Source organism: Salvelinus fontinalis, unplaced genomic scaffold (assembly GCF_029448725.1).
Source record: "Salvelinus fontinalis isolate EN_2023a unplaced genomic scaffold, ASM2944872v1 scaffold_0484, whole genome shotgun sequence".
Lineage (NCBI taxonomy): Eukaryota > Metazoa > Chordata > Actinopteri > Salmoniformes > Salmonidae > Salvelinus > Salvelinus fontinalis.
In genome coordinates, this window is record NW_026600693.1 from 40,366 (window position 1) to 53,468 (window position 13,103).

The 13,103-nt window shown below is 40.5% G+C and overlaps 1 protein-coding gene across 1 annotated transcript in view; it reads right to left on the bottom strand.

The window, feature by feature from the left end:
* Positions 1–13,103, bottom strand: part of LOC129846228 (zinc finger protein ZFP2-like) — a 28,273-nt gene extending 15,170 nt beyond the window's left edge. The window contains exon 1 of the mRNA XM_055914230.1: positions 12,541–13,103. Within this exon, the coding sequence (XP_055770205.1) occupies positions 12,541–12,862 (322 nt within the window). The 5' untranslated portion in view covers positions 12,863–13,103. The remainder of the gene's footprint in view (positions 1–12,540) is intronic.

The following is a 13,103-nucleotide window of genomic DNA, read 5'->3' on the forward strand; positions in this document are numbered from 1 at the left end:
TTGGAGCTAGGAACACAAGCATTTAGTTAGATATTACTGTACTGTTGGAGCTAGAAACACAAGCATTTAGTTAGATATTACTGTACTGTTGGAGCTAGGAACACCAGCATTTGGTTAGATATTACTGCACCGTTGGAGCTAGAAACACAAGCATTTAGTTAGATATTACTGCACTGTTGGAGCTAGGAACACAAGCATTTAGTTAGATATTACTGCACTGTTGGAGCTAGAAACACAAGCATTTGGTTAGATATTACTGCACTGTTGGAGCTAGAAACACAAGCATTTAACTACACCCGCAATAACATACATATGTGACAAATAACATTTAAATTATTATGAAGGTCACTTGTGTAAAATGTACTTTTCCCCACTCATCTTTTGACATTGCTTATGCATATTCGGTGGCCTGACTGCATCCAGACAATGTCAAAGGTCCATCCTGGTAGATCTGAACCTAATGCAGCTTGGAGTGATCAGATGACAGAAGTCACATTTAGGTGCCAGGTGTAACTGAGGCCCTAGATGCTCCATATCCATTACTGTGTTTGAGTGTTTTATATAATATGACTAAATGTGTTTCTTTCTGTGTTGCAGGGGCAGTCATGAAATGGAACGGCAAGGCCACAGAACATGACATGAGCAGAGCTGTGGGAGACCACCTCAAGCCCCTGGTAGAGCCGGGGGTGGTGTTTACCACTCCACCAGCAGAGCTGTGGGAGACCACCTCAAGCCCCTGGTAGACCCTGGTAGCAGGCTTGAAAAGTGGGATTGATCTGTTTTTCATACTAAGATGGAGGGTCTGTTGATTGATCAGTCATTGGGTTCATTTGTTGAAATCAAATCAAGCTTTATTTATACAGCACATTTTAGACATGGATGCAACACAATGGCTTCACAGGAGAAAACAATGAAAATAAACAGAAATACTTAGTACACAAAAATAACAGGATAAAAAAAAACAGAAGATTAACAACTGAAAGACCAATGAGCATTCTAAGGAAATGCCATTGATTAAAACACTAATTGGATGCAATATCCAACCCAAAATATAAGCTTGTTTTTTAGGAGGGGTTCTCAAAGACACTATGGGGGTGTCGATTGAAAGTTGACTAGTAACAACAACTGGGACCTAAAAGACACCCACCATGAGACCCAATAAATCTAACCAAGAAGAGGGAAACAAAAGAAAAACCCACAACAAACTTAAAGACAGGAAGCAAACCAAAAAGGTGACGCAACTAAAGGTGTTGACTCTCCACATCTATCAAGACAACTGGAGCACTGGGCCAGACACTCTTAAATAGAACCTGGACCAGCTCAGGTGAAACACCTTCCCACTAACGAGATGGACAAGCCAGCACAGGTGTAACACATACTGACTAATGAGGTGACACCAATCAGTGCGTCCTACGTGCTAACGAGCTATACGGGCTAACGAGCTATACGGGCTAACGAGCTATACGGGCTAACGAGCTATACGGGCTAACGAGCTATACGGGCTAACGAGCTATACGGGCTAACGAGCAATACGGGCTAACGAGCTATACGGGCTAACGAGCTATCCGGGCTAACGAGCTATACGGGCTAACGAGCTATACGGGCTAACGAGCTATACGGGCTAAAGTCCAACCTCAAAACATAAATGGAAAAACCAAAGCCTGTAACACCTTCCCCCCTTAAGACAACAAATATATCCTATATTTTTGATGGACAAATTCGCTCACCACCAACAGAAAATAACTTCCATTTCACATTATAATCAACTACAATGCTTCACCTTCACCAATATAAACATGGTGTCTACTGGCTGTCAACAATTAAAAACAAGAAAAAAACACTTATTACTAAATAATAAAATACATTCATTTTTTTTCAAAATTTTCTTTCTATAGAATCCTAAACTCCACTAGCTTCTAGAACTGTCGTCTTCCTAAAACTCACTAGCTTCTAGAACTCTCTTCTTCCTAAAACTCACTAGCTTCTAGAACTCTCGTCTTCCTAAAACTCACTAGCTTCTAGAACTCTCTTCTTCCTAAAACTCACCAGCTTCTAGAACTCTCCTCTTCCTAAAACTCACTAGCTTCTAGAAATCTCTTCTTCCTAAAACTCACCAGCTTCTAGAACTCTCCTCTTCCTAAAACTCACTAGCTTCTAGAACTCTCGTCTTCCTAAAACTCACTAGCTTCTAGAACTCTCGTCCCATTTTATTTAACTGATGCAGGATTTGTAAAAAAAAATGGATCATAGACGATTGATTATTATTCTGCGTCCATATATATATATATATATTATTTCTTCTCATTTATTTAACTAGGCAAGTCAGCTAAGAACAAATTCTTATTTACAATGACGGCCTACCGGGGAACAGTGGGTTAACTGACTTGTTCGGGGGCAAAACTACATTTTTACCTTGTCAGCTCAGGGATTCGATCCAGCAACCTTTCGATTACTGGCCCAACGCTCTAACCACTATGCTACCTGAAAGTACATTGAAATTAAGTTGTTTTCAAGTAAAAAAAAAAAAAAAAAAAGACCTGAAAATACATATTTTCAACTATCACTTTCAACCACAACTGAAAGAATACATCTTCTTTTCAAGGACATGTTGCTAGGTGGGATACCCCCAATGTCAAAACACAGTTTTAACGTGTCCAAATCAATAACCAATGTGCAGAAACAGTTTCTGATATATTGAAAACCTAAACAAAAAATGTGCTATTTACACAAACATCTTCCACAATAATCATATTACTTGTATTTTTAAAACAAGCTCCTTATAAACTGCACAAGCACCAGAAACGCTGTTGTTTTGACAAGTAGCAATAAATCACTGATATCGATTAGGGGGGAAATCAGGTTGTATGTTCTGTTGAAACTAACAACAACAAAAAACACATGGAAATGGGAGATATCTTTTACCTCACTGATTAGAGGACAACCTGCAGAAGACAGTCAGCTACATTTTGGAGTGATGCATTTAAATTTAGGGGTCGCAAAACAAAGGAACGCAACACTTATTTGTCATCACTCAACGATATCATGTTGAAATCAATTGTGTGACAGGAGGGAGATGAGGTTGCACATCCTGTTAAAACTAACAGCTCAAAAACCACACGGAATGTGGGAGTAATGTGTACATCCCTGGATAGAGGACAATTTGTAGGAAACAGATCGCTCGCCACATTTTGAAGTGTTGCATTTTGATTCAAATGGTTCACCAACATGGTAAGTGTAACACAGCTCTTTTTGTGTTAGTCACTTTTTTGTTAAATCACATAAATAGTACTCTTTCAAGAGCCTGGATTTTTACTAAGGCTGAAATCATTTGAATGGGGCAAACGTTTAGGGTTCTATATTGTGTAATTCCTTAAAATACTCCTTCTACATTGTTAAAAACATTCTACATTGTGACATTAATTCATTGATATCATGAAACAACTGCTTCATGTATTTTCTGATGTTTGATCAGATGTCTTTTAACAGAGTATCTCTTGTCACATTGATCACAGGTATGAGCTTTCTCTCCTGTGTGTGTTCTCTGGTGTGATACCAGATTGGCAGAATGACCAAAACTCTTCCCACATTGACCACAGCTATAAGGTTTCTCTCCTGTGTGTGTTCTCTGGTGCACTGTCAGATCTCCAGCTTGACGAAAACTCTTCCCACATTGATCACAGCTATAAGATTTCTCTCCTGTGTGTGTTCTCTGGTGTCTAGTCAGATGGCAAGATTGACCAAAACTCTTCCCACATTGACCACAGCTATAAGATTTATCTCCTGTGTGTATTCTCTGGTGTTGAGTCAGATGGCTAGATCGACCAAAACTCTTCCCACATTGATCACAGCTATAAGGTTTCTCTCCTGTGTGTGTTCTCTGATGAATTTTAATGCCTGATGAGGTGAATCTCTTCCCACAGTCAGAGCGGCAGTGAGTTCTCCTCCCTGTGGGTCTCCGCTGGCGTTTATTGAGGTGTTCTGATCTGGAGAGACTCTTCTCTGCCTCTTCAGCATCTTGAAATTGTTGAGGCTCCCCAGATGATCCACAATAGTGAAGTATCTCTCCTGTGTGAACAACAAAGTCAGACAGATGATTAAAGGCCCACAACAGCGGAAATCCATTGTAAAAGGTGATGCTTAAAAAAATAAAAATAAAGGAGAGCCGCACACTCTTAAAGTTATTTGGTCTTAAAATGAGCAACAAGTTATATTTTGTCTTGCTTTCACATTAGTAGTAACATCGATGATTGTAGGCTAGAAATAAGTTATTCATGTTGTTGAAACTCTAAGCAGTGTGACAGATGACTTTTGGTCTCCAATATAGGCCCCTTTCTGTGTTTAATAAAATTGCGGCACGAGGGCAAAGCACATACAATTTGATTGTAGAAACTCCTCCCTGCTAATGATGGATGTTATGGATGTAGTATATCTGGTAATGAGGAAACCACTAGTTATGGATGTAGTATATCTGGTAATGAGGAAACCACTAGTTATGGATGTAGTATATCTGGTAATGAGGAAACCACTAGTTATGGATGTAGTATATCTGCTAATGAGGAAACCACTAGTTATGGATGGAGTATATCTGGTAATGAGGAAACCACTAGTTATGGATGTAGTATATCTGGTAATGAGGAAACCACTAGTTATGGACGTAGTATATCTGGTAATGAGGAAACCACTAGTTATGGATGTAGTATATCTGGTAATGAGGAAACCACTAGTTATGGATGTAGTATATCTGGTAATGAGGAAACCACTAGTTATGGATGTAGTATATCTGGTAATGAGGAAACCACTAGTTATGGATGTAGTATATCTGGTAATGAGGAAACCGCTAGTTATGGATGTAGTATATCTGGTAATGAGGAAACCACTAGTTATGGATGTAGTATATCTGGTAATGAGGAAACCACTAGATATGGATGTAGTATATCTGGTAATGAGGAAACCACTAGTTATGGATGTAGTATATCTGGTAATGAGGAAACCACTAGTTATGGATGTAGTATATCTGGTAATGAGGAAACCGCTAGTTATGGATGTAGTATATCTGGTAATGAGGAAACCACTAGTTATGGATGTAGTATATCTGGTAATGAGGAAACCACTAGTTATGGATGTAGTATATCTGCTAATGAGGAAACCACTAGTTATGGATGGAGTATATCTGGTAATGAGGAAACCACTAGTTATGGATGTAGTATATCTGGTAATGAGGAAACCACTAGTTATGGATGTAGTGTATCTGCTAATGAGGAAACCACTAGTTATGGATGTAGTATATCTGGTAATGAGGAAACCACTAGATATGGATGTAGTATATCTGGTAATGAGGAAACCACTAGTTATGGATGTAGTATATCTGGTAATGAGGAAACCACTAGTTATGGATGTAGTATATCTGGTAATGAGGAAACCACTAGTTATGGATGTAGTATATCTGCTAATGAGGAAACCACTAGTTATGGATGTAGTATATCTGGTAATGAGGAAACCACTAGTTATGGATGTAGTATATCTGGTAATGAGGAAACCACTAGTTATGGATGTAGTGTATCTGCTAATGAGGAAACCACTAGTTATGGATGTAGTATATCTGGTAATGAGGAAACCACTAGATATGGATGTAGTATATCTGGTAATGAGGAAACCACTAGTTATGGATGTAGTATATCTGGTAATGAGGAAACCACTAGTTATGGATGTAGTATATCTGGTAATGAGGAAACCACTAGTTATGGATGTAGTATATCTGGTAATGAGGAAACCACTAGTTATGGATGTAGTACATCTGGTAATGAGGAAACCACTAGTTATGGACGTAGTATATCTGGTAATGAGGAAACCACTAGATATGGATGTAGTATATCTGGTAATGAGGAAACCACTAGTTATGGATGTAGTATATCTGGTAATGAGGAAACCACTAGTTATGGATGTAGTATATCTGGTAATGAGGAAACCACTAGTTATGGACGTAGTATATCTGGTAATGAGGAAACCACTAGTTATGGATGTAGTACATCTGGTAATGAGGAAACCACTAGTTATGGACGTAGTATATCTGCCTGGAGCAAAAATGGTGAGCAAAGATTTTAGTTTTTCACAATGTATTCTGAATGTTAATGGGGTAAAACTCAGGGGAGGAACCTCCATTTCCAGGTTGATTATGAGGACATTTCACACTACTTTGGATTATAATTGTAAGGCTTGTTTGAATGTCCTGCTTAATATAATGTTTGTGTCATCATCACAAATCAACCGCTTTGTATTTAAAAAACACTTCAAACAGTAAAATGCTCTTTGTCTAGCTTTTCCATCAACCTGACAATGAGATTTTGTACGCAGTTTGTCAAATTGGCCCGTAACTGCACCTAACAACAAATATACCTGTAATGAACAAAGAAGCACTTTGGTTGTTATTGCATGACATACACAGTGTACTCTAGGACCCATAACAACATAGACCTACTGTAGGACACATAACAATAGCATAGACCTACCGTAGGACCCATAACTTCACCTAACAACATAGACCTACTGTAGGACACATAACAATAGCATAGACCTACTGTAGGACCCATAACTTCACCTAACAACATAGACCTACTGTAGGACACATAACAATAGCATAGACCTACCGTAGGACCCATAACTTCACCTAACAACATAGACCTACTGTAGGACACATAACAATAGCATAGACCTACCGTAGGACCCATAACTTTACCTAACAACAACATAGACCTACTGTAAGACCCATAACATTACCAAACTACAAATAAAGGAAAATAGCTCTGTGTATTGTACAATAGCCTATCCATCAAGGAACAGTTCTCTACACATTATGAGCTAAGTATCTCTGTGTCCAAACAGACTAACGAGACCCTACTGTAAATCAAGCAGACAATAACATTATAAACATCAATTTGTTAGGGATGTTGGATCCAACGTGGAGCACGGCATAACTGTCTTTACCAGAGTAATGAATGAAGAAGCACTTTGGTTGTTGTTGCATGTCGTGATGTTTGTCATGTGACTGGAATTCAGAAAATGATTTCCTGGATCAGCTGATGATAGTTGAACATGTGACTGTAACTAAACAGCTACAGTATTAAGAATGATGTAGAACCACGTTAATGACAGTATCCATTTGGGTGTTGTCAATAAAGTTACGATTATTATTATTGAATTTATTTCAGCTTTATTTAACCAGGTAGGCCAGTTGAGAACAAGTTCTCATTTACAACTGTGACCTGGCCAAGATAAAGCAAAGCAGTGCGACAAAAACACAGAGTTACACGTGGGATAAACAAACGTATAGTCAATAACACAATAGAAAAATCTTTATACAGTGTGTGCAAATGGAGTACGGAGGTAAGGCAATAAATAGGCCATAGTAGCGAAGTAATTACAATTTAACAAATTAACACTGGAGTGATAGATGTGTAGATGATGATGTGCAAGTAGAAATTCTGGGGTGCAAAAGAGCAAAAAAAGTAAATAAAAACATGGGGATGAGGTAGGCAGTTGTATGAGCTATTTACAGATGGGCTGTGTACAGCTGCAGCGATTGGTGAGCTGCTCAGATAGCTGATGCTTAAAGTTAGTGAGGGAGATATAAGTCTCCAACTTCAGCGATTTTTGCATTTTGTTCCAGTCATTGGCAGCAGAGAACTGGAAGGAAAGGTGGCCAAAGAGGTGTTGGCTTTGGGGATGACCAGTGAGATATACCTCCTGGAGCGCGTGCTATGGGTGGGCGTTGCTATGGTGACCAGTGAGCTGAGTGAAGGCGGCCTAGCAAAGACTTATAGATGACCTGGAGCCAGTGGGTTTGGCGACGAATATGTAGCGAGGGCCAGCCGACTAGAGCATACAGGTCTCAGTGGTGGGTGGTATATGGGGCTTTGGTGACAAAACGGATGGCACTGTGATTTACTGGATGCAGTCTAAGGTAGTTTAACTTGCGTTTAAGAGCAGTTGGAGGCCACAGAAGGAGTGTTATATGGCATTGAAGCTCGTTTGGAGGTTTGTTAACACAGTGTCCAAAGAAGGGTCAGATGTATATGAAATAGCCCGAGAATTGAACCCTGTGGCACCCCCATAGAGACTGCCAAAGGTCCGGACAACAGGCCCTCCGATTTAACACACTGAATTCTATCAGAGAAGTAGTTGGTGAACCAGGTGAGGCAGTCATTTGAGAAACCAACCATTAATCTACACACAATAGAATCCTCATTCATCTACTCACAATATGATCCTCACTCATCTACACACAATAGAATCCTCATTCATCTACACACAATAGAATCCTCAATAATCTACACACAATAGAATCCTCAATAATTAACACAAATGTGAAAACAGGTAAAAAAATATATATACTTAGTTTTTTTCTGATGGTTAGGCTATCTTGTTTCAGAGGGGTGACATCAATAGCCCATAATGATAACAGATAATAAACAGAAATACCTTATTTACGTAAGTATTCAGACCCTTTGCTATGAGACTAGAAATTGCTTTCAGGTGCATCTTGTTTCCATTAATCATCCTTGAGATGTATCTACAACTTGTTCAGAGTCCACCTGTGGTAAATTCAATTGATTGGATATGATTTGGAAGGCACACACCTGTATATATAAGGTCCCAGAGTTGACAGAGCATGTCAGAGAAAAAAACAAGCAATGAGGTCGAAGGAATTGTCCGTAGAGCTCCAAGACAGGAGTGTGTCGAGGCATAGATCTGGGGAAAGGTTCCCAAGAACACAGTGGCCTCCATCATTCATAAATGGAATACTCTTCCTAGAGCTCGTCACCCGGCCAAACTGAGCGATTGGGGGAGAAGGGCCTTGGTCAGGGAGGTGACCAAAATCCTGATGGTCACTCTGACAGAGCTGCAAAGTTCCTCTGTGGAGATGTGAGAACCTTCCAGAAGGACAACCATCTCTGCAGCACTCCACCAATCAGACATTTCTGGGAGAGTGGCCAGATGGAAACCACTCCTCAGTAAAAGGCACATGACAGACCACTTGGAGTTTGACAAAAGGCACCTTAACGACTCTCAGACCATGAGAAACAAGATTCTCTGGTCTGATGAAACCAAGATGGAACTCTTTGGCCTGAATGCCAAGAGTCACGTCTGGAGGAAACCTGGCACCATCCCTACGGTGAAGCATAGTGGTGGCAACATCATGCTGTGGGATGTTTTTCAGCAGCTGGGACTGGGAGACTAGTCAGGATGGAGGGAAATATTAACGGAGCAAAGTGCAGAGAGATCCTTGATGAAAGACCTGCTCCAGAGCGCTCAGGACCTCAGACTGGGGCAAAGGTTCGCCATCCAATAGGACAACGACCTTAAGCACACAGCCAAGACAACGCAGGAGTGGCTTCTGTAGAAGTCTCTAAATGTTCTTGAGTGACATAGCCAGAGCCCGGACTTGAGCCCGATTTAACATCTCTGGAGAGACCTGAAAATAGCTGTGCAGTGATGTTCCCCATCCAACCTGACAGAGCTAGAGAGGATCTGCAGAGAAGGATGGGAAAAACTCCCCAAATGCAGGTGTGCCAAATAAATTAGCTAAATGAAAGAGGGAAAACAATTTTTTAATCAATTTTAGAATAAGGCTTTAAAGTAACAAAAAGTGGAAAAAGTCAAGGGGTCTGAATACTTTCCCGAATGCACTGTATACAGCAACACCTCCCCCATAAGCATTCCTGTCATTTCTGTAGATGTTATATCCCTGTATTGCTACTGCTGGATCAAAGGAATTATCTCAGTGAGTTTCAGAGATGAACAGTAGAGTCCATTCCAAATTCAATAGGCAGACAAGTAAACAAAAACGTTTTCAAATAAAAACTATTCCAGAAAATGTCAAAGCGTATATAACGCCCGTCCAAGAGACTGTCGACCAATCGCGCTCACATTGTCATGCTGTGACACGCAGTTCCTAATTCTCACGAAAATCTAACTAAAAAATCTATCTAACATCTAATCTATCTTCAAAATCTTTTTAAAGTCAGGGTATAAGTCGAGAAACATGCCTATTTTCCTTGAAAATACGTAATGGTACGATTGCAAAGCTATACGATATTACAGAGAACAAGTTAAATATCTCTAATTATCTCTGAAAATATTTGTATTGTTGTGCTTCTTGTTCACGGAGGGTAATTAATGCCAATGTACTTTTCTTTAAGCTGTTAATACAAATTGAAAGTAGTTTCCGATATCCTAATTTCTTAAAGTATTTCTGGTGATAGCAGGTGATAGTGATACACAAGCTAGGTCTATTTGAAACATTGCCATCCCATGGCAGCATTTACCAGCCACCAGGTTCAGATTTAAAACCCACGTAAAATATATTTAAAACCCAATTCTATTTTTGTCCAAAGTTAAGATATAAATTATTCAAACGGAACACAATTTATGCTGGTTATTATTTTAGGCTATTTTAGTTTTGGAGTCAAACAGGTTTGTTATTTTATTTCAGTTTACTAAACAGTTTTCCCCTAATTACTGTTTCTATATTAAGCATGGAGGTTCCCCCTATCAACCAGTCAAGGTACTGGTGACAAAGCAGGATAGATGGGACAGACGGAACCCTTCTGTGGTAACAGACAGAGGCGATTTGTAATCAAATCTAATTCCCAGGAATGGGGTTCATATGAACCACAGAGACTGTGTGTGGGATAATAACATGGCCCTGTCCAACCCTGCTTGTTCCCTCGACTCCGCTACCAACCACCAATCTCCAACAGGGCCCTTAACCTGTATCACTAGACACCTCATAGTGAGCTACAGGTAGGAATCAGCAATGAATCCCAATAATGAGACACCTCTAGGGAGGGATGTCAGCATCATTTAAATATATATATATAGTGTTTTATGACAAACCGTTTTTTTAACAAATCCGTCAAGACACCAACTTAGACTTTACTGTGAAATGCTTTACTTACAAGCCCTTAACCAACAGTGCAGTTCAAGAAGAAGAAAACGTTTACCAAGTAGACTAAAATAAAAAGTAATAATAAAAAGTAACACAATGAGAATAACGAGGCTATATACAGGGGGCACCGGTACCGAGTCAGTGTGGAGGCTATATACAGGGGGCACCGGTACCGAGTCAGTGTGGAGGCTATATACAGGGGGCACCGGTAGCGAGTCAGTGTGGAGGCTATATACAGGGGGCACCGGTACCGAGTCAGTGTGGAGGCTATATACAGGGGGCACCGGTAGCGAGTCAGTGTGGAGGCTATATACAGGGGGCACCGGTACTGAGTCAATGTGGAGGGTATATACAGGGGGCACCGGTACTGAGTCAGTGTGGAGGCTATATACAGGGGGCACCGGTACCGAGTCAGTGTGGAGACTATATACAGGGGGTACCGGTACAGAGTCAGTGTGGAGGCTATATACAGGGGGCACCGGTAGCGAGTCAGTGTGCGGGGTTACAGGCTAGTTGCGGTAATCTGTACATGAAGGTAGGGGAGTGTAGTGACTATGCATAGGTAACAAACAACCAGTGAGTAGCAGCAGTGCACAAAAGGGAGGGAGGTGCGGGGGGGTCAATGTAAATTGTCCGGTGGTGATTTTACAGATTTCCTAGACTTGGCGCTGCGGTAGCTGAGAAAACAGTCTATGATTGGGTGACTGGAGTCTCTGACAATTTTGTGGGCTTTCCTCTGACACCGCCTATTATATAGGTCCTGGATGGCAGGAAGCTTGGCCACAGTGATGTACTGGGCCGTTCGCACTACCCTCTGTAGCGCCTTAGGGTCAGATGGCGAGCAGTTGCCACACCAGGTGAGGATCTGGGGACCCATGCCAAATCTTTTCAGTCTCCTGAGGGGGAAAAGGTTTTGTTGTGCCCTCTTCATGACTATCTTCGTATATACCCACGTGGGTGATTGAAAGATGAACTGAGGTCCACACTCCAGTCCAGTTGATGGTGGTAATGCACCTTAAAGTTGGTTTCCAACCGCCATATAAAGTCCAAAGAAGAAAAATAAGCCTAAAAGAAGGTGAAATTACGAGAAACTAATTTGGTTTACCGTTTGGGGTATTGCGACTGGTTACTTATTTTGATGTGATATGAAAGTATTGTGTGAAATTATTCTCAATTGATATGAGCGTACTCCCTGCCCGTTTCGGTAAAAAGCTGAGGGATGGGGCTGGAGAAACGAAACCATCCATGATATCAACATTATAGTTTTAACCATGTTTAGAGGATATACAGTGTTTGTTTATATTTACTTACAAACATTGGAGTAAAAAAAAGTATAAGTCCCAAAATGGATGTAACAACTACTGATTGCCCCTTTAAGACTACATATTGGGCTAATCTAATAGGAGATATTGAGGACTACAGTATTTCAGGCATTGTCATTAGATGCGTTTGATCACTTGTTAACGTTTTGTTGATGGTCCACTCTTGATGTTCTACACTTTACAGTGTAGCTTCAGCCATTTCTACAGAACAACATTACAGTGTAGAACCCCTTTACTGCATATTGGTTCAACGACTGCAGAGACGGTACTTACTTGTGTTAAACGGATCTCCAACCTCCTCTTCTTCCTCCAATGTGACAGTAATCTCCCCCTCCTCTTTCACACCAAAAACTACATCCTCCTCTTTCTCATCTTCCTCCTCTTTAACTCTGAACGCGTCTTCCTCTTCTTTCACTGAAACGTCTTTCTCTTCTTCTTTCACTGTAACAGCCTCACCCTCTACTTCTTGATTTACTGTGACATCCTCTTCTTCCTCCTCCTCTTTCACGTTAATGTTCAGCCACAGACCTCCTTTCTCCGTCCAGCAGACCTTATCCTCTTCTTTAACAGGAGGGGAGAAGTTTATGGAGCTCATGTTCGGGGATGTTAGCTAGCTAGCTATCATTAGCGACTAGCCCAGTGCTAACTTAACCAGCCAGCTACTATAGCTGACTAATACAAAATAACGTAATATTAAATAGGTTAACAAGTTGATACGACCTAAGTGTGTCGAAAACACAGCAGCTAATATACACCGAAAGCGTATAAATAGCTTGAATCTTACGGCTATGTTGGCTAGCAAGCGACCGAGGTGGTTGACGAGCTGTTTATGAAGA